This window comes from Dermochelys coriacea, chromosome 1, assembly GCF_009764565.3.
Source record: "Dermochelys coriacea isolate rDerCor1 chromosome 1, rDerCor1.pri.v4, whole genome shotgun sequence".
In the NCBI taxonomy this organism is placed as follows: Eukaryota; Metazoa; Chordata; order Testudines; family Dermochelyidae; genus Dermochelys; species Dermochelys coriacea.
The window spans coordinates 199,191,302-199,215,408 of record NC_050068.2 but is presented as its reverse complement, the minus strand read 5'-3'; the positions used below and the strand labels follow the sequence as shown (position 1 = coordinate 199,215,408).

Genomic DNA, 24,107 nt, shown 5'->3' with positions numbered 1-24,107 from the left:
TTGTACTGCTGCTGGTGGCAGCACTGCCTTTGGAGCCTGGCAGCTGGCAGCAGCAGCATAAAACTGCAGAAGTAAGGGCAGCAATGCCATACCATGCCACCCTTATTTCTGCCTAATGTTTGACCTTTGCATTGGGAGGCATGGTTGGCGGGGGGGCTAAAGCAAATTTTGGGGTGGCTCTAGCCCCCACAAGTCCCTTCCCCAGCACCACCCCTGCCTGTGCGTCTGACTGTTAAATTATAAATTACTCTTTTTGCTGATATCAGTGTTCTGATTGGTCTGCAGTTTAATGCAGCTCTTCAGCTGCTGAACAATCAAACCCTCTAATGTTGTCTCAGTCCCACCCTTTTAGTCTCAAGACAACAAACCTACACACACGATACTACAATCCCCAGAGCCCAATTTTCTTAAAGTGGTGATAATATAAATATAATTTAGAAACAACGATCACTGAATTATACGTTTACAATACATTATGAAGTAAATACTTTGTGATGTAAATACATTGCAACGGAAAGGCATGTGTAATCTTCTAAAATGCTAGATCAGCACTTGTTCAATGTTGGCAGCTTTCTTGGCATGGATATATTATTAGAATGGAAGACCAATGAATTCTGAAGCATGTATACCAAGGAATGCCCCTACACTGCTAATGATCACTTAGGTGTGAAAAGTTTAGGTGGTGCAATAAGATTGCCAGTGATGATGGACAAACTGAACATCTAGCCAGAGACCTAGCCACAGATTGACCCAGGTGGTTCTTAATTTGTAACGAGGCTATCCCTTTGAGATTTGCCATAGCCCATGATGCTTTAAGTTTAAGGAATGAGGAGTCAGGATGCCTGGGTTCTATTCCTGCCTCTGCCACTGACTTATTTTGTGATTTTGGGCAAATGCCTTCCCTGTCCTATGCCTCATCTGAGCCTGAAGGCCAAATGCAGAGGTAATGTATATTAGATTCTTTATGCTCATGTAGATACCCCCCTCTCCCTCCCCCATCCACTTAAAGTTACATATACCAATGTGTACAGGAGTCTAAATTAGTCTAATGGAATCTAAGTTACATATCACCTCTGAATTTGGTCTGGAGAGTATGAAGAGGGGCAGGGAGAAAAGAATAGCAGAGAAGGTAAGAGGGTACACAGAGGGTCAAAGGAATAGGAGGGAAGGGGTTGTGGCAGATGGGGAGGTGGAAAGAAAAGATACCTGTCCAGAAAGAAAGTGAAAAGGGGGGTGGCTGATTGGAGAAACATGGGAAGAGAATTGGAAAGTGATAGAGAAGAGAAGGGAAGGTGGGAAAGAGAAGGGAGAGAAGAAAGGAATGTTAGAGACTAACAAATTTGTTAGAGCATAAGCTTTCGTGGGCTACAGCTCACTTCATCCGATGCATAGAATGGAACATAAAGTAATATATATATATATATATATATATATATATATATATATATATATATATATATATATATATTCAGATAAGTTGGAAGTTACCATACAAACTGTGAGAGGCTAATTAGTTAAGATGAGCTATTATCAGCAGGAAAAAAAAACTTTTGTAGTGATAATCAGGATGGCCCATTTAGACAGTTGACAAGAAGGTGTGAGGATACTTAACTTAAGGAAATAGATTCAATATGTGTAATGACCCAGCCACTCCCAATCTCTATTCAAACCCAAGTTAATGGTATGTAATTTGCATATCAATTCAAGCTCAGCAGTTTCTCCTTGGAGTCTGTTTTTGAAGCTTTTCTGTTGCAAAATTGCCACCCTTAAATCTTTTAGAGTGGCCAGAGAGGTTGAAGTGTTCTCCTACCGGTTTTTGAATGTTATGATTCCTGATGTCAGATTTGTGTCCATTTATTCTTTTGCTTAGACAGTCCGGTTTGGCCAATGTACATGACAGAGGGGCATTGCTGGCACATGATGGCATATATCACATTGGTAGATGTCAGGTTTCAGAGTAGCAGCCGTGTTAGTCTGTATTCGCAAAAAGAAAAGGAGTACTTGTGGCACCTTAGAGACTAACACATTTATTTGAGCATAAGCTTTCGTGAACTACAGCTCACTTCATCGGATGCATTTGCTCACTTCATTGGATACATTTGATGCATCCGATGAAGTGAGCTGTAGCTCACGAAAACTTATGCTCAAATAAATGTGTTAGTCTCTAAGGTGCCACAAGTATTCCTTTTCTTATTGGTAGATGTGCAGGTGAACGAGCCCCTGATGGCATGGCTAATGTGATTAGGTCCTATGATGGTGTCACTTGAATAAATATGTGGACAGAGGTGGCATTGGGCTTTCTTGCAAGCATAGGTTCCTGGGTTAGTGTTTTTGGTGTGTGGTTGCTGGTGAGTATTTGCTTCAAGTTGTAGCCCACGAAAGCTTATGTTCTAATAAATTTGTTAGTCTCTAAGGTGCCACAAGTACTCCTGGCTCTTTTTGCTGATACAGACTAACACAGCTACTACTCTGAAAAAAGAAAGTAATGGAGGAAGGACAGAGTGGAAAACGGGATGGGGAGAAGAAGATCTGGAAAGGGGGATAGAACAGGAAGGAGATGGAAAGAGATGGATGGAGGGGGTGGAAAAAGAAGGATGTGGAAAGGAGGGTGGATGGAAAAAATGTGAAAGGGAAATGGATGGTGGAGATTAGGAGGAGGAGAGATATGGAAAGGGGGATAGAAGGAGAAGGTTAGGAGGAGGGATGTGAAAGTGGACATAGAGGTACTAGGCTACGCAGAGGGGGAAGGAGGAAAGCAGGGATGGGGGAGGAAGAGGGATGTGTGGAAGGGGCATAGAGGGAGGAAGGAGATGGGGATGGAGGGAGGAGGTTAGGAGGAGGGATGTGTGGAAGGAGAATGGAGGGAGGAGAAAAGGAGGATGAAGGCAGGAGGCATGTGAGGGGGTGGAGGGAGGAGGAAAGGGGGCTGGAGGGAGGGATGTGAGGGAGATGGAGGAGGGATGTGTGGAAGGGGGATGGAGGGAGGAGGGTCGGGCAGTTGCTCCGGGCCTCTCTCTTGGCGGCGGCTGTGGGGGGTCCGGGGCGCTGTAACCCGAAACCTCCCGCCCCTGAGTGCAGCGGAGGCGGCGGGGGAAGGAGGAAGCGGCTCGGCTGGGCCCGGCCCGGCGGTGAGTGTGTCCCACAGCCCCACACCAAGGGGGGAGGGCTCCGGTTTGTTCCCTGGAGCTGATGGCAGCTGCGGGGCGGGGCGGGGCGGGGGGGGGGGGTCCTGTGCCTCCTTTGCGGGGCTCTCCCGGCCCCGGGTGGGGTCTCGCTGCCCCCCGCTTCTCCCCGGCCCCGCCCCGGGACTCTCCCTCCCGCGCCAGCCTTTGTGCGCGGAGGAGGGACGAGCCCGTGGCGGGAGGGAGGCTGGATTTCAGGGCAGAGGAGCCGCCGAGCGCCGCATCTCCGGCTGCAGGGGGGTTCGGGCGGGGGGGTCTCGCGAGCCCTGCGAGCTGCCCAGTCCCCGCTCGGGGCCGCTGGGCCCGGGGCAGGCGCTGCCATTTCCGCTGCCCCGGGCTCTCGGTGCGGAGCTGGGGCAGGAGCGGGCCCCGCGGGACCTGCCCGCGCCGGGGCTGAGCTCGCGTCTCACTGGGGACGCCAGGGGACCGGAGCAGCCGGCGAAGGAGAGGCAAGAAGCGTTATTCCGAGGGGACAATGGGCCTGGGCAAGGAGGCCCCCAGCTGCTCCGCCGCCGCATGCCAGTCTTCCCGGCTGATCGGCCTGCAGCGGGAGCGGCTCGGAGCTCCCCTGCTTCCCACTTCCCCTCCGCTCCCCGCGGCCGGGCTCAGACCTACCCTGCAGGGTTACCTCAGCAGATGCCCTGCTTTCCCACCTGGGCTCCACGCCCCTGCCCTGCAGCATCACACCAGTTCCCATCTCCCCTTTGCTCCACAGACTCATCGGACTGGAAGGGACCTCCAGAAGACATCTAGTCCAGTCCCCTGCACTCAAGGCAGGGCTAAGTATTATCTAGACCCTCCCTGACAGGTCTTTGTCTAACCTGCTCTTAAAAGTCTCCAGTGATGGAGACTCCACAACCTCCCCAGGCAATTTATTCCAGCGCTTAACCACCCTGACAGGAAGTTTTTCCTCATGTCCAACCTAAACCGCCCTTGCTGCAATTTCACTCCATTGCTTCTTGTCCTAGTCTCAGAAGTTAAGAAGAACAGTTTGTCTCCCTCCTCCTCCTAACAAGATTTTACGTACTTGAAAACTGTTATCATGTCCCCTCTCCCTCTTCTCTTCTCCAGACTAAACAAACCCAATTTTTTTTCAAACTTCCCTCATAGGTCATTTTCTAGATCTTTAATCATTTTTGTTGCTCTTCTCTGGACTCTCTCCAATTTGCCCACATCCTTCCTGAAATGTGGTGCCCAGAACTGGACATAATACTCCAGTTGAGGCCTAATCTGCTTGGAATAGAGCGGAGGAATTACTTCTCAGGTCTTGCTTACAACACTCCTGCTAATACATCCCAGAATGATGTTCGCTTTTTTTGCAACAGCGTTACACTCTTGACTCATATTTAGCTTCTGGTCCATTATGACGCTCCAGATTCCTTTCCGCAGTACTCCTTCCTAGGCAGTCATTTCCCATTTTGTATGTGTGCAACTGATTATTCCTTCTTAAATGGAGTACTTTGCATTTGTCCTTATTGAATTTCATCCTATTTACTTCAGACCATTTATCCAGTTTGTCTAGATCATTCTGAATGTTAATCCTATCCTCTAAAGCACTTGTGACCCCTCCCAGCTTGGTATCGTCTGCAAACTTTATAAGTGTACTCTCTATGCCATTATCTAACTCATTGATGAAGATATTGAACAGAACCGGACCCAGAACTGATTCCTGCGGGACCCCACTCGTTATGTCCCTCCAGTATGACTGTGAACCACTGATAACTACTCTCTTGGAATGGTTTTCCAAACAGTTTTGCACCCACCTTATAGTAGCTCTATCTAGGTAGCATTTCTGTAGTTTGTTTATGAGAAGAAGCCCCATCAGAACCCCCAGCCTGAAGCATTAGAAGAATTCCTCTCCCCTGTGCTCCCTCACCCCCAGCCCCTTGCTGCAGTAGCAATAGTGTTCCCCTGGGATTTTCTTCCCAGTCCATACTCTGGCTACACAGGGGTGGAATAAGAGAAAATGTATTATCTGCGGGACCCTGCCTTGATTTTTGCCCTTACCTGCATGCATCTCTGTGCCTGCTCAGTGGGACCATATCTACATTTGAGAAATTAGGGTGATAACCAGCATTTGGAGCCTCCCCTCCAGTACACCTGTAACATGCAGACCTTGCATCTGCACACACAGCTGCTACCTGTGGTGCACAGGCATTTGCTCAGCACTTTGGATTGTGCTTGCTCTGCCACACCTAACCACCTTGTCAACCCCCACCTCCCAAGCCAGTTGCCATCAGTGCAGTGCCTGTGTGGATAGCAAGTGATGGCATATTAGCTCTAACCCCCAGTGCAAATAGTCCTCCTGCTACTGTCCCACAGTGCATCAGTTACTGCTTAGATGATTGGTCTCATGTTTCTGTTCTCTGTTGGTTGAGGGTCAAAGGAGGGATTTTTTTTGCCTTTTGGATGTTTTAAAATTTGCAGGGAAGATTTGTACATGTACCAAAAAGAGGGCATGTGTCCAGGAATAGGACTGCCAGTGGAATGGTGAGCACCGAGTGTTCCAAGTGGATTGTTTTAAACTAATAGATGGATCCTATCATGATGTTTAAAAAGCTTTTAAAAAATTAAAATTCTTCTGCATGTTTAATTTGTTAGTTAAATGTTCTTGTTACATTGAAAAGGATGGTTATTTTGTTTCTCTGGGGGAGTTTAGAACCAAACAAAATAGAGTGTATATTTTTAAAAACAGTTTAGGGTTTTGTGGCATTTAAAACTAGTGAAAATGGATTTTTGTTAGGTCTTAAACATCCTCTTACAGTGCTAGCAACTCAACCATTGCAGCATTGTGCTAGTGCTTGAGCACCTGAAAGTGAAAATGACAATAAACAATAATTGTTGTATGCAGTGTAGTTATAGCTGTGTTGGTCACAGAATATTAGAGAAACAAGGTAGGTTGTGTGTCTCGAAAGCTTGTCTCTCTCACCATCAGAAGTTGGTCCAATAAAGGTGTTACCTCACCCACCTTATCTTTGTAAAAAGTAAAGGAGTACTTGTGGCACCTTAGAGACTAACAAATTTATTAGAGCATAAGCTTTCGTGAGCTACTCACGAAAGCTTATGCTCAAATAAATGTGTTAGTCTCTAAGGTGCCACAAGTACTCCTTTTCTTTTTGCGAATACAGACTAACACGGCTGCTACTCTGAAACTTATCTTTGTAATAAACAAAAGAGAAAGGATAAAATCCTTGTTTGTGGCAGATGAGTGCTCTGCACAGCTGAAGAGGGAATGTGCAAAGGTGACTTTAATCTACCATTGGACTTCTCAGATCCTGGAGTTGTTCTTCATCATTCCAGTACTCTGGCATAAATTCGTGCTGCCTGAGGGCTATTCTGATTTGTGCCAGCTGCCAAAAGCACAAAGGGACCCTTACAGCTGCTAGGCTTGCTGAGATGCCATGACACTCCTGCTCAAGCCTCATCCATGTCTCTATGCCATCTAGGGTGACCAGATGTCCCGATTTTCGGGTCTTTTTTTTATATAGGCTCCTATTGCTCCCCCCTCCCCCCACCTCCTGTCCTGATTTTTCACATATGCTGTCTGGTCATCCTAGTGTCACCTGAGGCTCCTCCTACATAGGAGAGATCCTTCCTGAGTAGCCAGGGAAGCTGGCTTTTGGCTGCTTTATACCGATAGAGTTGTAGTCGTAAGCAGCCAGGATCTTATGCAAAATGTTCATAGTCTATACTAAATGAAATGCAAACAGTAAACAATCAACTTCACTGGTAGTGAAAAGTAAATGCAATTTTAAAAATTATTTTAATGTCAGTAAATTAAGGTTTTCTTAGGAACACATGGAAGGAAATTTGTTTGGAAAAATATGATTTTTAGGCTGGCAGCACCCCTTTAAACTCTAACTACCTCAGAGATGTAGGACACTTTCTGGATATTTGTGCCCAGCTGGGAAGGGTGGATGGCCGGAGTCCCAGCCAAGGCAGCCCTTCCGAGTCACCAGTCCCCAAGAAATGCTAACACCAAGTTTGCATGAATTTGAAGCCAATCTTTTTTGACATTTCCTTTTTATTTTTTCAGTTATTGGTCTGGATTTTGGGATTCAGTATGTGTGTGGCTTCACTGACACAGCAGTGAGAGGGCTGCACATTAGGTTCATCCAATTCCCTTTCCAGGGCTGTGGAAAGAGAAAAATCTGCTCCGGTAGTGGGAGCACCAATGCTTATGCCAGGGGGAAGGTGATTAAGCAGGAGTGACACTTTTGAGGCCAGAGGGTGGTGTCAGCAGCCTTGTGAGGCAGCCGGCTGTGGAACTGCCACTAATCAGGTACCCGGAGGAGTTGGTGCAGGCCCACCGGAATTCCTCTGCTGGAGACATTAAGGGGAGGTCACAGTGGCTCTCAGGGGAACCAGGAGCAATATTTCTGGGTCCTGAGGGGGAGATGGTGTTGGTCAGCTGAGAGAAGTGATAAAGCCTTAGGTTAAGGGCTCTCAAACATTTTTATACCATAGACGAGATCTTAATAAAGGAATTGCCTCTTGGACACATTTCCCATTGACAGTCACACAGAGGACCACCTCCCCCGGCTCACTGGCAATACAAGAACATTCCTGTGGCAACCACAGTCATTGCAAAAGTGATATTAAGAGAATGTTTTACTGTATTTTTGGTTCTTTTTAATGTGATTTAGCAGCTGCAAATGAGGAGGAGCCTGTGCCATGTGACTAGCAGCTCTCTGTGGAACACAAGCAAGTGCTCCACAGACCAGAGTAAAATACCATAAACTGTAATCTGTATAAAGAGAGAGCAACAAAGGCCATTTATAACTCCATTATTGTTTCTTTTCATAAAAGCTTTTTGGCATAGATGACTGGGAGTTAGAACTCATGGGCAGGGCTAGTCAAAAGTTTGAAATAATGGCCCCCTTCCACTCCTGGAAAATATTAAATGAAATGTTTTCAAAATTTCCCCCCTATTTTCCAATCAGCCTCCTTCTTGGGTTCTGTGCTTGGCTCTGCCATTGACTTGTGTGTGACCTCAGGAAAGTCAAGTCCCTACTCTGGGCCTCAGTTTCCAAATCTAAAATGGTTATGTGCCTCCTATGGGCGTTGTGAAGCTTGATTAATGTTGGTAAGGACCTTGGGATCCTGGAATAAAAGATATTGTAGACATGGAAAATACAATATTGTTTGGGTGAATGTTTTCATGTGTTTTTCTTCTCCTTGTTCCAGCTGCCAAGCATGTACTGTCTGCTCTGTCAATGTGTGCTCTGACAATGAGCATCAACTCCTCCTTCAGCAATGGGAAGGGCCTGAGAAACCTCACAGCACAGGAAGACAGGGCAGTCAGAGTCACCGAGTCGATTGCTATTATCGTCATTGCTATTTTCATCTGCTTGGGCAACTTGGTGATTGTCGTCACCCTCTATCGGAAGTCTTACCTCCTTACGCTGAGCAACAAGTTTGTGTTCAGTCTGACACTGTCCAACTTCCTTTTGTCTGTCCTGGTGCTTCCTTTTGTCGTCACCAGCTCCATCAGGCGGGAATGGATCTTTGGAGTAGTTTGGTGCAACTTTTCTGCCCTGCTTTATATGCTGATCAGCTCGGCCAGCATGCTAACTCTTGGTCTCATTGCTATAGATCGGTAAGCTCCTCTTTTTGTTATGAATAGCAGTGATTAATTCCAAACTGGGCACAAACAAACAATATGTGGTTTAATACATCTAAATGTAAATGTATACATCTAGGAACAAAGAATCTAGACCATACTTATAGGATGGGGAAAATGATTCTGTGAAGCAGTGCCTCTGAAAAAGATTGAAAATCAGCTGAATGTGAGCTCCCAGGGCAATGCTGTGGCCAGAAGGGCTAATATAATCCTTCAGTGCATACATGAGAATCTCAAGTAGGAGTAGAGAGGTTGTTTTACCTCGGTATTTGACACCAATGTGACTGCTGTGGAATACTGTGTCCAGTTCCGGTGCCCACAATTCAGGAAGGATGTTGATAAATTGGAGAGGGTTCAGAGAAGAGCACAAGAATAATCAAAGGATGCACAAAGAGCTCAATCTATTTGGTTTAACAAAGAGAAGGTTAAGGGATGATTTGATTACAGTCTAAAAGTATCTACCGGGGAACATGTATTTAATAATGGGCTCTTCAATCTAGCAGAGAAAGGTATAACATGATCCAATGACTGACAGTTGAAGCTAGACAAATTCAGGCTGGAAATAAAGTGTAAAATTTGAATGGTGAGAGTAATTAACCATCGGAACAACTTACCAAGGGTTGTGGTGGATTCTCCATCACTGACTATTTTTAAATCAAGGCTGCCTCTTTTTTCTAAAAGATCTACTCTAGGAATTCATTTGGGGGAAGTTCTAGAGGGGGCCAGATTAGACGAACACAGGCCTTCTGACCTTGGAATCTATAAATCTATCAATCTAAAAAGTTTTGGTAAGAGAATGTGAAGGTTCCATGAGTAAACAATGAAAAGTCAGAGTTAAGGTTGCATGAACAAAATTACATATTATTTTTCAAACAATACAATATAACAAGGGTTCTCAACCGGGGAGTCATGCTCTCCCTCCCTTTCTTTTGGGCTAGATGGATGGTGCAGGGTTCCAGACCTTTTTTCTGTTGTAACATGGGGTATGGTATGGAAAAGGTTGGAAACCACTGCAATTGTAGTGATTAATAATACCTAGCTCTTTGTGTAGCACTTTTCATCAGAAGATCTCGAAGCACAGGAGGGAGTCGAAAGAGCTCAGTATCATTTTTCCCATTTTATAGATTGGGAAACTGATGCACAGAGAGGTGAAGTGACGTACCCAAGGATATCAAGTAGGCCAGTGGCAAAGCTAAACCTAGGTCCCCTCAGTCTCTGTCTAGTGCACTATCCGGAAGGCAACACTGCCTCCCCAATATAATACATTCTCCCTGCAATTACACGTCAAATCGTGAAATAGAAAGGTAAAAAATAATTAAATTAATATTTCAAGATGCTGCACATGCAAGATTGTTAAAATCAATTGATGCTATAATAACATAGCATTTGAGTAGTTGTATGTAATCATGTATAATTGTAAACCTCATTACAATAATGCATTCACACCAGGATTAATTCTTTCTGAAGCATCTGGTATTGACCACTGTCGGAAGACAGGATACTGGGCTAGATGGACCATTGGTCTGACCCACTATGGCCATTCTCATGTTTTTATGATCAGTAGGCAGAATTAAGGCTGCATATGCTGCTTGATCTTGGACACTTCTTGACTTTTGAGCTCTTGTCCACAAATAATTTTTTGAAATACGATTTTTTTTAAGTGTCCCTCTAACCTCATTTGAGGTTTGGGGAGCAGAAATGGGGAAGTCATTCCCTGGACTCCAATGGGAGTTGGATCTTAATCAGTAAACCCAGTTCTTTGCTTACTGTACTTTTCTATGATGCTACTGATGTCTCCTTTTGTGTTTCCCAGGTATTATGCTGTCTTGTATCCAATGGTGTATCCAATGAAGATTACAGGAAACAGAGCAGTTGTAGCCCTTGTGTATGTGTGGCTACACTCCCTCATTGGCTGTCTTCCTCCTCTCTTTGGCTGGTCTTCCTTGGAGTTCGATCAATTCAAATGGATGTGTGTGGCTGCGTGGCATAAGGAGGCAGGCTACACAGCCTTTTGGCAGATCTGGTGTGCTTTGCTGCCCTTCCTGGTTATGATGATCTGCTACGGATTCATATTTCGCGTGGCTAGGATTAAAGCGCGCAAGATTCACTGCGGTAGCGTGGTCATTGTAGAGGAGGATGCTCAGATGAATGGGAGAAAGAACTCTAGCACCTCCACCTCCTCTTCGGGCAGTCGAAGGAATGCTTTCCAAGGGGTTGTCTACTCAGCCAATCAGTGCAAAGCTTTCATAACCATCTTGGTTGTCATTGGTGCTTTTGTGATCACATGGGGGCCCTACATGATAGTAATTACGTCAGAAGCACTTTGGGGGAAAAACAGCATTTCTCCTGCTCTGGAGACATTAGCAACATGGTTATCTTTTTCAAGTGCCATTTGCCATCCACTGATTTATGGACTCTGGAACAAAACAGTGCGCAAAGAACTATTAGGAATGTGTTTTGGGGACCGGTATTACCGGGAGTCATTTGTTCAGCGTCATAGGACAGCCAGATTATTCAGCATTTCCAATAGGATCACAGGTAACAAACACTCTTCCCTTGAGGCTGATACTTAATATCTACATTCATGTGGCATCTTCCAAGGGCTGTACAAATACTAACTAGTGATGTATTTGAGGGAGCTCTTAAGGGACCGTTTTTCAAATTACACCTCCCATCTGAAGGAAAGTTGTGATGAGTTCCCTGCCTTTGATGGGACTTCACCTCCCTTTCTTGATGCAGCTAAATTCTCCCTGGCAGAGAAGATTTAACCCTGGGGCTAATCAAAATAATTTCTTTTCTCCCCTGCTGAGACTCCTCTACACACACACATGCACACACTATTTCAAATTATCCAAATCTGAGCATTCTTATGCTATGAATATACTCAGTGGGTCTGATTCTCCACTCCATTGCCTGGTTTTGTGGTGGTGTAACTCTGTTGACTTCAGTGGAGTTACACTGGTGTAAAACCAATGTCACAGAATGGAGAATCACACCCAGTATATTTTTCAGGAGCAAAGTATAAATGTTTCCAGTTTAATATAAAAATGTTTTCCAAGTGGTATTGCCTTTCTCCTGGCTAAGGTTGTCATTTTAGCTAAAGCTGTAACAATAGCTATAGTTAACCTTGCTTCAAACTTCCCATTCTAAGTCCATGTATTCAGTTGATTATAACATCCCAAACTTTTACTTATTGGGCTAACCTTTTTCAGGCCTGGTCTATTCCTGAGGTTAAAATATTTTGGAAAGTTAAAATGATGGTCTGTTTTTGAGCATGAGAGAGGGGGAAAAACACCACCACCTGCCATATGAAAAGGCAATGCAAGCGGTGTATGAAATTGACCAACCATGCATGGGAAATTAACTAGACACAAAGTGCTGTCAGATGCAAGAAGTGAACAAACAGAAAAATATAAAGAAAATATTTTTTCTCTAATATCATTTGGTTACCGTAATCTTAGGTGTTCCTTGTAACAATATCAGGTAAAAAATTTACAGACAGAAGTGGAAGTTTTAAGTTAACGATAGTCCCTTTAAAAATCTACTTCTTCCACAAGGCTCACAAGCAGTAAGTTTATAATTTAAAAAACCTACAAAAATTGTGATCTCCATCTCTAGATATCCCAGTCTATCACATCCTTTTTCTGGTCTGCCTTTTAGATTGTAAACTATATGGGACAGGGACTGTTTTTATTTTTGTATGGCGTACAGCACCAAGTCAGGTTGATGGTAATTAATAATATACTCTATTCCTCGCCAATGTAGTTTTGTATAAAAATCTCAGAGAAAATCCTTCAGATTCCTAGAACCACTCTCTAATTCCAAGTGCTTCTTAGTGTTAAAAGTATTCTATGTTCTGGGAGGCCTCCTAGACCAATCTGTATCTTTGCTGGCAAGCAGTTATGTTTGCCTTGGTGTAGCAGGGTAGGAAAATATGCTGTTGATACACAAATTTTATTACTCTCTGCAAGTGTAAAATTTGTATTCCTCTTAGAAAAAGGCAGAACATTCCCCCTTCTCATGATGGGCCTGATCCAAAGCCCATCAAAATCAATGGGAACTTTCCTTTAATTTCAATGGGTTTTGGACCAGGCCTAATAAGAGTTTATGGATGTTAGACACAAGCTTTTAAATTCTCCAGCTGGGGCAAGCCCATCACCTCCCTCTCATCTGCAATAACCCTCCACTCCTTGGGACTAAGTGTCCTGATATATGTCAACTACGTACAGGGGTTGAAAAATCCATGTGTCTCACCAGCGGCAAGTTTTTTCTAGTGACTTAAAAAAAGCTGAGTGCTTGTTTGTTTAAATTAAGTTTCTAGTCCTTCTGGTTGTGAAGAAAACCTTTTAAATGTAATTAAACCATTCCAGTGCAATAGTGTCTTCTTGAGTCTGCAGACAGGAACCACCAGTAACTCTGCTGCTGCTCAGAGCTTTGCCACATTGTAGCACTTTGAAATTAGTAAGATTCTGATCATTTTCAGGATTGCTAGTTCAGCACTCTTTGAAATTTTCACTTTCATGGTACTGCTTGGGAGGGCTAAATGTAGAGGCAGGCTCTGGAATTATTAGTGGGGAAAGAGGACGTAAAACATGGAAGGAAGCTGAGGGCATTGGAAACCTGCATCCCCATTGCAGAAGCCAGGTCGCTCTCAGAGATAGGCTCTGGAAGGAGTGGAAGCATAGCTGAGGAAGAAAAGACAGAAAGCTTCTTTCTCCTTCCAGCTGCAAAAGTAGGCTGGGCAGCTTCCAATTTATCAGACCCCTACTTGCCAGAGGCTGATAGAAAAGGTGGAGCCCTTGAGCAAGACCCTAAGACTGTGCCTTAGTAAGAATCCCAGTGTTTTCCCCCTTTCTAGCATCTGAGGGTTGCAAAGAAGCTGGAAACTAGCTCATTAGCTGATCCTCACTAGTCATCATCCCATCAATACATTTGTCTTTTATAGCTACTTCTGGCTGCTAGATTTAATCCTTTGGCTAGAGGGTGTCTGATAAGTTTTTCTAGCCCTGAGCGCATATATTTCTAAATATAATCAGCTCTCCTGATAAACTGCACATACTTGCAAATTGTTGTGGGGAGGTAGACAGCAGTCTTGCCATGTGGAAAGAATCCAGGAGCATGTGGCAGCTGGTGACATGATATTGCAAGACGGGAAGTCCAGGTGGTTTGGCAGCTGGGTCTCTGGAGGGTGGTTTTTGTTGTCTTGTCACAGGAAAAGTGGGGAGAAGGGAAAGCTGGGGGGTAGAATCAGGCACTCGGATGTGAGGGGTATTTGAAGATGTTATCATTACAGTAGATCTACCATACAGAGCACAACTCAGTGATGATTAAACTGTTTTGCAGATCTGGGACTATCTCCCCATCTCACAGCTCTCATGGCAGGTGGGCGGCCTTTAGGAAACAGCAGCAGCACAGGGGACACTGGTTTCAGCTACTCTCAGGATTCAGGTAACTATTGTTTTCCTTTCTCAGACAGAAAGATTTTACTTGCAGCTTACTTGCAGAATTCTGTGGACAGTCTGTATTTATGTACAGATATCTTTTGGTAGGTGAACAATAACATTAAGCATCTCCTATGGCAGTGATTTTCAACGTGTGGTCCGCAGACCCCTGGGGGTCCACAAACTATGTCAAAGATTTCCAAAGGGGTCCGTAATGCCATTTGACATTTTTTAGGGGTTTGCAAATGAAAAAAGGTTGAAAACCACTGTCCTGTGGTATCCTGAGCAGACCTGCCTTAGCTTCTCCTCTGTATTTTTAATCTTGCGCTATCTACTATGAAAATACTGTTCGGCCTTGGAGAATACTTTCTTTCCCTAGTGAATATTTCCTAGGAGCAAGATAATCTGTTTTTCCCATTCCTTTATTCTCCTTCCCCCTACAGTGATCTTCCTGGCCCCCCAAAGAGCTAAGCAGCAAATTGCTGGGGAAATAGGTCTCTTCACTTCCTGCTTATAGGAGATTTCATTTGGCCACTCTATGCTAGAGCCTCTCTTATAGAATGGAAGTTTCCCTTCTTTGTCATGGATCTCTCGAGCAGTAGCCTGGAAAAGGGCATGGTGATCTGCCAGTAATTTTCCAGCGGTGGTAATAGGGTGGCTGTGGTTTTAACTACCAACAGAGGAAAGTTTCCCGAAACTTCCACCTGCAATCTATTTTAAAGAGTATTTCTGCTCTACAGACACCAGAGAGCACTCTTCTGACAGCTGCAGCTCTGCATTGCTCTATGCCTGCTTCTGACTGGGAGAAGGAGGCTGGCAAGGTGGGATTTTTCATGAAGGTATCACTACTCCGTTCATTCTGTAGGTGAATTGCTGGCTTAAGTGCAGCTATAGGTGATAAAGGGTAATGGAAAACTCTTCTCTTTATAAAAAGAAAAGGAGGACTTGTGGCACCTTAGAGACTAACAAATTAATTTGAGCATAAGCTTTCGTGAGCTACAGCTCACTTCATCGGATGCATTAGCATCCTGTGTTATCATCCTTGAAGAAAGGCACTAAGAGGCCTCCACTGCTGACCAAAACAAAGATATAAGTTGTTAGGAGCCCCAGTGTTAGGGAATTTAAATTGGGAAATATCCCACTTCATTGAACATCCTGAATGACAGAAGAGAGGCTTTTCAGACAGTACAAGCCAAAAGAATGTATACAGAGAAAAGATCAAGGGATGCCTATTATAGATCAAGTATTTAATGAGGCAGATAATATAGGATCACCCATATCCAGTCAAAATACTATCTTAGCATCACTTATAGACAGGGATCCACTTCTGGGGAAGAATTACAGGCCAATTTCCTTACTCAATGTAGTTTTAAAAATATATGCTAAAATATTGTCCCAAGGACTGGAGTGTCCTCTTCCTAATTCTACCCATCCATTGCAGGCTGGCTGGGTTTCGATGGAGTAGGGCTTTGATCTTGCACCATTGACGTCAATACCCCAGATGATTACCACAGAACATTAAAAATATCCCACTCATTTAATATGGTCCATGAAGAAGGTAGCTCACTCTCTCATTACTAAGTATTTGGAGAAGGCATTTGACAGGATGGAATGGAAATATTTATATATCACAGTTCAATTCTGGACCATCCTTCATTTAAAAAAATAGGTTTGCTAAATAAATCATTGGTAAAGGTCAGTGTCTTGTCTCATGGAATTCATCATGGATGTGTGTTGTCACCTTTACTATAAATTGGTCCTGGACCCTCTGGCTATTGTGATAAGAATAAATCCAGGAATCAAATGAACTCATGTGGGTGAAGAGGGCACAAAGCCCTGGTCTGCAGAGGGTATAATCTGACAGATGAATGATTTGGGACAAGCTACAAAACATTGAATGGCTCTTGTAGGAAGCTTTCGAGCCATCATCAGAGTACAAAAGTATCTGGGCCAAAAGTAAAGTGTCACAAGCATTCAGGGAAGCACATGCTGTGCCTTTCAGCAGCAGGTGTAAGAAGCACTGACACAGCATGCTCCCCTAGTGCTCCCTGAGGCGGCCTGTCTGCTTCTATGCTAGGGCGGCAGAATGCCTCTTTGACTGTCATAGGATATGTCTACACTGCAATTAAAAATCTGTAGCTGGCCCAGGCCAACTGACTGTGGCTCGTGGGGCTTGGGCTAAGGGGCTCTTTAATTGCAGGGTGGACATTTAGGCTCCAGCCCGGGCTCTAGAACCCTGTGAGGTGGGACGGTCCCAGAGCTCAGGCTGCAGCCAAAGCCCAAATGTCTATACTGCAGTTACACAGTCTTCAGACCGAGTCCCGTGATCCTGAGTCAGCTGGCACAGGTCAGCCCTGGATGTCTAATTGCGGTGTAAACATACTCGTAGTGTCTGTACTCAGCCACAACTGCACTGGAATGAGGAGCCAGGCCACAATTTGGCCCTTCATGTGATAGCATGGCAGAGACATTGAGTTTAGTGTTCTGCACACAATGACAGGTAAACTTTATTTTGTACCAAAATAATATGGAGGAAACGCAGGTAGGTGAAATAGTGTTCATGAGATCAATACCCATAAAGTGGTAGAATGCCTCGGCAGAAAAAAAAACAGGATCAGTCAGCCAGGTGTTCTCCTCAAGGAATAATGTTTGTGACAAGAAAACAAAATGAGTTAACAAAGGCAAAATAGACGGATCAGAACATTCCCCAGCTTGGCTTGCCATCCATTCTGAATATGGAATCTGATCTTCCTATAGGCATCCCCCACTGTCTGTCTCCCAAGTAGCCAGTTTGTAAGGGCTTGTCCACACTTGAAAATTAATTCAGGTAGAGTGTGAATGTAAAAGGCAATAGCTATTCCAGAAGAACTCCATGCATGGACAGATGCCTATTTAGCTTGATCCACTTTCGAAGAATAAGTGTGCCCATCTATGACGTTGTTCAGGAATAGTTATTTTGGAGTAGCTGTTGTTGAATAATGCCATCTGTAGACAATCCTCTTGCTCAGGAGAAGCAGGGAGTTGTCCTCAGATTAACCTCTGATTAAGACCAAGTAGTAACTTGGCCCTGTCCCTGTCTGAAAGCCCATCACAGTTGAATGCAGAGTGATAATGCATCAGCACATTTTAGGCAATATTTGAAGAGAGGTGCTCAAGGCTATAAACTCAAAAGTTAATTTCCTCCGATAATTTTATGTTTGTCTTCTCAGGGGTCATTATTATTTCCAACATTTTCTGCATTTCAGGGACAGATGTGATGCTGCTTGAGGATTATAGTTCGGATGGAGCTCATCACTCGCATTACGTTTATCCCTATCGACGGAGGAGTTCGGTGACATTTGAAGACGAAGTGGAGCAAATCAAAGGTGTGTTTAGGATGGATACTGTAATGCTGCTCACCTGGGATGACCCCCCTGCACCTCCATGATGGCTGCCAAACATAGCTGTTCCCTTCTTAAACCTTAAAACACAGAGGACAAGTATCACTCCTGGGCTCTTCATCCTTCCCCTTTTAATAGGTGCTCTGATTCCTCCCTTCTGCTGATTCCTCTACAACCTTCTTGAGAGGCCTCAACTTCTGCTCACCCCATCCTTTAGTGCTGGGTCCCTCATTTTTTGCCACTGCTGCCTGCTCTGACTTCCCATTAGTTACTTCATCCATCCCTGTGGACACGCTGTCCCATGCCATCTGAGCTGCTTCTCCCTGCTGTTTTCCATCCTGATGCTGCCGGTTGGTAGGTGGATAGAAGGAGGGGAAGTGCATGTTTTCTGGAACCAGGGAGGTGAGGCTGGACTCACTTGCAGGGTATATTTTACAACTGTCTTTCTGCCATCCATCCACTTCCTTTTAAGATCTGCTCTTTCTTTTCTTCTTATTCGGGTAGGCATGATGTGAAATCCCTGACAGATGTGTGGTTTGATATAATGGTATCTGCTTTTGCACCACACTATATCAAACCAATCTAGGGGACAAAAGAGAGCTCTTCAGAACTGTATGAAATTCTTATGGGAATACTAGGAAGCTTGGGGTGTACCAGCTGTTATACCAATAAAATAAAAACCAGCAGGATCTTATTTAAGGGGAAAAGGCAAAATGCCACATTTATTGTGAATACAGAAAGAATCATAGTAAGCAGTTAGTTATAGCTATAACATTCCACTCAATTTCATGTTTATTCATACATTCATTCATACACACACACACACACACACACACACACACACACACAGGTTCTGCAAGGTTGTTATAGTTACCAGCCTTAGAGTTGCTCATGCCAAGCCACTGGCCAGGTGGCCTGGACATGAGGAGGGAGCAGGGCCTTGTCAGATGCTCATCTGGTGCTCCTGAAAGTTGGTTTGCAAAATCAGACCCCAAAGTTCTCACTTTCTAGAGTCCATTTTGATAGCAATTTCTTCCTATGCCAGTCTATGGGAATTGCTTCCTCATGCTGTTGCTGAATCAATCCGCAGATGGCACATTCCTGATGGCTCCGTGCTGCCAGATGTTATCTTGTTCTTTGGTTCTCCCATTCTTGAGGCTGTTGGGTGGATTCCGGTCTGCCCTCCGGGGGTCCCGTTGTTATTTCCACTTGACGCCTTCTTCAGCCGATGGACACTGGATTCTTAGGCTGGCACCTCCCTGATCATTCAGTTATTATCCACACCAAGCATCCATCCACATACATCCTCTATCTCTATTTTAATCACAATTGTTAACAAAGCGAGATGAATACAACAAAAGGGCGGGGAGTCTCTGGGTGCTGTTTCTGTTGTTACAGAGTATTGCTTTGAGTTTCTCTCTATGTGAGTAGTTGTTGTTACAAAGAATTGCTTTGAGAACAGACTCTGTCTTAGAATGTACTAACACCATTAGTAGCTTGCAAGTTTCACACATAGAGGGAGAGAAACAGTACCAAAAACCAAGAGACCTCTTAATTAGTAATACCCTGGAATTTAAACTATGGAGAATCAAGCTCATTTGTGATCTTAGTACAGAACTTCTTTAATATGATCCAACACAGCAAGCCAAAGTGGTGCATAACATATTTCTGCTAGAGCCCGTGTTATCTTTGTTAATTAAAACCAAAGGCCTACACAAGGAGTACAGCATGTCAAACATGGGCCTGGATTCTCTGCAGAGCTAAGGCCACTTTGTGCTGCATAAGCTTTCAACCGCCTGGAGATAGTTGGTGGAGAATTTCCCCGTGCTGGAGAACTCATTGTTTGCAGAAAGCTGGTAAAGACAGCCAGCTCTGCCACCCTTTATGCTCTCAGAATAAAAGGATGGAGAGGATGTCAGGGTAGAATAGAGATGGGGAAGATGCGTGTGGAATGGAACAGAGGTACAACCCATCCTCCGTTGGTGTAAGGTCCTTGAATGACCTTACCCCAGTGATGACCTTACTCCAGGCATCCCCTGTGAAGCACTAGCATGCTCTGGGGCCAGGCATTTTCTCTCTCTCTCTCACTCACACACACACACACACCCCTGCAGCGCTATGACAAAACCATTCGAGTTAATAGATAATAGCAGTTTCCAGTTCAAAATATGAGTAGCCCTTGATCTGGGGGTACACTATTTTTTATTCAGGGATAGTCATTGCCCTGGATAGACAAGCTTAATAACAGGCCTTTCTTCTGTTAGATAGTTCCAGTCTAGATCAAGGATCAGAAATGGGGCTTCCCTGCATGGGCCTCATTCATGCAGGGACAACAGCCTTTCCTGGGGTTTTATCCATTTACATTGTCTACTCCCCATTGGATTTTTTCCCCACAATGACTCCACCACCTTTTTCTGCCATCCCAGGTGTTTATTTTCTCCATATACTGCCTGCCTCTTGTCTCTCCTGTCCATTACCTGTGTCGTTTAAAGAATTTAAAGGGAAAGAATGTATTTCTCTCCATTTATGCTGTTTGTTTGTTTGCTCCTTGCATTTGTCTCAGCTGGGACAGGGAAACTAGACAAATCAGTTTCATTTTTTTTTCTAGTTAGGCTCACATGTTGGTTCTCAATACTAGCAACATATTGCTGGGACTGGCTTTAGAACACTGCAGGGTTGATTTAATTTGAGCAGATCCTCTTTAATTTGGGCTAATAACTAGGAGGTCAATTGCAAGTGATTGAATTTACTAAACCATAAGTGAATGAGGACAGTATAAAAACAGCCACAATGCATTACACAATGTACTTGTTATTACCTTTGATTTTATTATTAGCATTAATATTTGAGACTCTACAGTACACACATACGGTAGTATATTTTGCCAAAAATAATGGAGTCTTATTAATATGAGAGCTTTTCTGAAGCATCTCCTGAAAATCATCTTAGCAAAATTCTACTCACACACTCACTCTAGGGTGAATTGATTTGAGGTTTTATTTGGCAATTATCATTACTTTTCCACTATTCACCTCATAATGATACAGGGTAGCCAAGTAGCTTGTGTGCGTTGCCTCACAGACATTTATAGCAATTCTGCAAGGCTGTCTAAATGGATTCCTGAGATGTAGGGGTAGGCTACCAGTTTTTGTGCAGATCAGTGAAGTGTAGAACAGGGAGGTTCTGCTATATGTACAAAGTTTGGTGTTCACCAAGTTTAAAACATACCATGAGCTATGTGACTTCTTGTGTTGTTCCCCTTTTATGTAAACAAAATGTGAAATTTTGGTCTAAACTAAATTGAGAATTCCCTTGTGTACAAAACTAATGGTTAGAGTAGAAGGGGCTGGGAACTGGGACTCAAGAGTTTTATTCCTGGCTCTGTCACTTATTTCTTTCCCACGATCATGTAATTCCCATAGGGCCTAATTCTGTGCCAGATGTAATAAGTGGAAGTTTTGCACTTTGGCAGGATCAGGCCAATAACCTTTTCTGTGCGTAGGTCCCAATCCAGCAAAGTATTTAGCATGTAGTCCCATGTAAACACGAGGGTAATCCATCTGACATCAGGTAAGCATGTGCTTAAATGCTTTACTTCATCAGTCTTTAGTTTTCCCATCTGTGATTTGGGGATAATTTCTCTACCTGACATGACGATATTGTGAAGATTAGTGTTCATAGTGTGCTTTGAGATCCTTAGACAAAAGATGTGTGGAAGCATAAAGTACTATTAGTAGCAATAGTAATCATTTGTAGAAGACATGATCACACATTTGCAGTCCTGAAGACAAATATTTGCCCTTGGATGTTTGCACAGCCATGGTATGTTATTGTTAATTGTTCTGTCTTCATTTTTTTTTTTTCTTTAGAAGCTGCAAAGAATTCTGTTCTCCATGTAAAAGCTGAAGTCCATAAATCTCTGGACAGTTATGCATCCAGTTTAGCCAAAGCTATTGAAGCTGATGTAAAAATCAGCTTGTTTGGAGAAGATGCTTTACCAGGATCTTTGTTTCCTTCGCGGACTGTACAAGGCAGCAATGTGAGTGCACGGCGTGGTGGCAGAGCCCAAGCTGGCCAAAGACTTCAGCTGCAAAGCATCGATGAAGGGAATATTTGACAAGAGCACTGAACTAGAAGAAACCACTAAGTAGGACCCAGTATAGTAATAATTATTTTAAATGGCTTAATTTCAGTGTTTTAGTCAAGAACACTTGAAAATACCTGAATACTTGTCTTTAAATACATACATCTATATTTTAGAACAGTATTTACTTACTGTTCAGGGTACTGTAGATGTGTTTGTGTAATGTTTTTATCCATTATACAGCACATAAAAACATAGGATTTGCTTTACTGGACCAAATCACTGGTCCATCAGATCAAGTATCCTTCAGTGACCAATTCCTGATATTTCATAGGAAATCCAAACAAACAAACAAAAACCATGCAGCATTATATATGGTGTTGTAGAGATTTTTTCCTGACCCATGGGGCTATCAATGTAATCCCTAAAAGAGGAAATTTGATGGCTCTACTGACTGGGAACTTTATATACAGTGTTAATTTGGACCATGGATTTAACTAAAGCACAAAATCTGAGCCTAGTTTTCAGATTTCCAGGATCCCTTTTATCCAAATTACTGTCCTGTTCACCTTTGGTGGTGGATTATATTTTTGACTGTGCAACCATGGGAATGCTAAATATGAGGCCATATTACACATTGCTTTTGTTCCACTGGACAAATGTTTTACTACAGAGAGCCGATACATCATTCTCACATATGTAATGGGTAGAGGCAGACAAGCACTGGAAAGATGGCAGAAATAGTTTTAGAAGATGGACAGATTTTGTTTGGGGATTTTTAGTTCTCAATGAGAATTACAATTTGCTTTCCTTGTTTTGTTTTTACTTAGAGGCATTGTACAGCCACTGAGATTAAACAAGGATGACATAGAATATAAATACTGTATTGCCACTTAATATTGACGTTATACTGGATTCATCCTTTATACACAGAAAAGCTTTGTGAGTTGGATTTTTATGAGGGAGTATATCTTTTTGTGTTGTTTAAGCAATAGCTACCTCAGTACAAGTATTTCTTGGAGTTTAACTCATTAAATCTTAAAATAACAATATTTAGCACTTATATAGCACTTTTCATATTCCAAGCGCTGTACAAAAATGAATTAATCTTTACAGCCCCCTAGACCCAAGAGGCAGGTAGGTGGGTAAGCAGTATAATTCCCATTTTTGCTGAAGCATTAAAACAGGGGTTCTCAGACTTTTGTACTGGTGACCCCTTTCACACAGCAAGCCTCTGAGTGCGATTTCCCCATTGTACATTAAAAACACTTTTTAATGTATTTAACACCATTATAAATGCTAGAGGCAAAGTGGGGCTTGGGGTGGAGGCTGACAGCTCGCAACCCCCCATGTAATAACCTTATGACCCCCTGAGGGATCCCAACCCCCAGTTTGAGAACCCCTGCATTAAAGTGAAGGGCCAAGTTTGCCAGAAGTGCTCACTCATTTTTTGTGACTCAGTTTTTGAGTGCCCACATGGTAGTTGCAGATGCTCAAAACCTCTGAAAATCAGGGACAAGGCATCTCAGTTTGGGCACTTAAAACCTGAAAATTAGAGAGCTCTTGTGACAATTTGGCTGGTGTGACTTACCCAAGGCCATAGACAGAATATCAGAAGGTAAGATCTCTGGATTTCATGAAACTCAATCCCATTCTTAAGCCACTAGATCACACCTTTCTCTGGTCCCAGTTCAACAAAGCATTCAAGTACATGCATAAATCCATCCCTATTCAGCAATGCACTTAAGCTCATGCCTAACTTAAGTATTTGCTTATGTCCCATTGAAGTCAATGGGATTTAAGTGTATGCTTGAAATTAAGCATGTGATTTGCTGAATAAAGATGGACTGTTGAATTGAGACCTTTACAATCCACTAAATGGGGTGTTTTGCATAGTTACAAAATATTCAGGAATGAAATAGTTAATAACAATGGATTGTGAAAAGAAAAGGAGTACTTGTGGCACCTTAGAGACTAACAAATTTATTAGAGCATAAGCTTTCGTGAGCTACAGCTCACTTCATCGGATGCATGATTGTGAGGATTGTGAGGAGCTGATGGCCTGAAAAGTAGCCTACTGACCTCAGTCACTCATTCATTTGACTTTATTTAATTTTTCAATGTATAAAATGTATCTTTTGACAGCTCTGGGCACATGTTCAAGAATCTATAATCCCATCAATTGCCAGGAAATGCCCTGCACCGAGGTCATTATTGCCATTGTGAGATGAATATGCAGGGAGAAAGCTAGGCCACTGGATTTCTTTTCACAGGTGATGCTGTTTTAATTGCTGTCTGTATGAACACACACGGTATAATAGCCCATCAGATTGTTAGAAACAATTTCTTAATGTTCCACTTATTTTATAACCCTTGCAAAACAAGTTGACCAACAAT

General features: G+C 43.3%; 1 protein-coding gene across 3 annotated transcripts; it reads left to right on the top strand.

Annotated features, from left to right (window-relative positions):
- The first annotated feature begins 794 nt into the window (after nt 1–794).
- Nucleotides 795–23,642, top strand: GPR161 (G protein-coupled receptor 161). Of its 3 annotated transcripts, none has more exons than XM_038417803.2 (6): nt 795–943; nt 8,370–8,781; nt 10,619–11,343; nt 14,149–14,253; nt 17,492–17,611; nt 21,496–23,642. In XM_038417803.2, exons 1-6 carry the CDS (start codon nt 826–828, stop codon nt 21,741–21,743), a joined length of 1,728 nt encoding a protein of 575 aa, XP_038273731.1. In that variant the 5' UTR covers nt 795–825; the 3' UTR covers nt 21,744–23,642. The 3 variants fall into 3 exon arrangements, with proteins under 3 accessions (XP_038273731.1, XP_038273734.1, XP_038273737.1); XM_038417806.2 differs by lacking the exon at nt 795–943 and adding an exon at nt 2,949–3,128; XM_038417809.2 differs by lacking the exon at nt 795–943 and adding an exon at nt 5,125–5,672.
- The last annotated feature ends 465 nt before the right edge of the window (nt 23,643–24,107 follow it).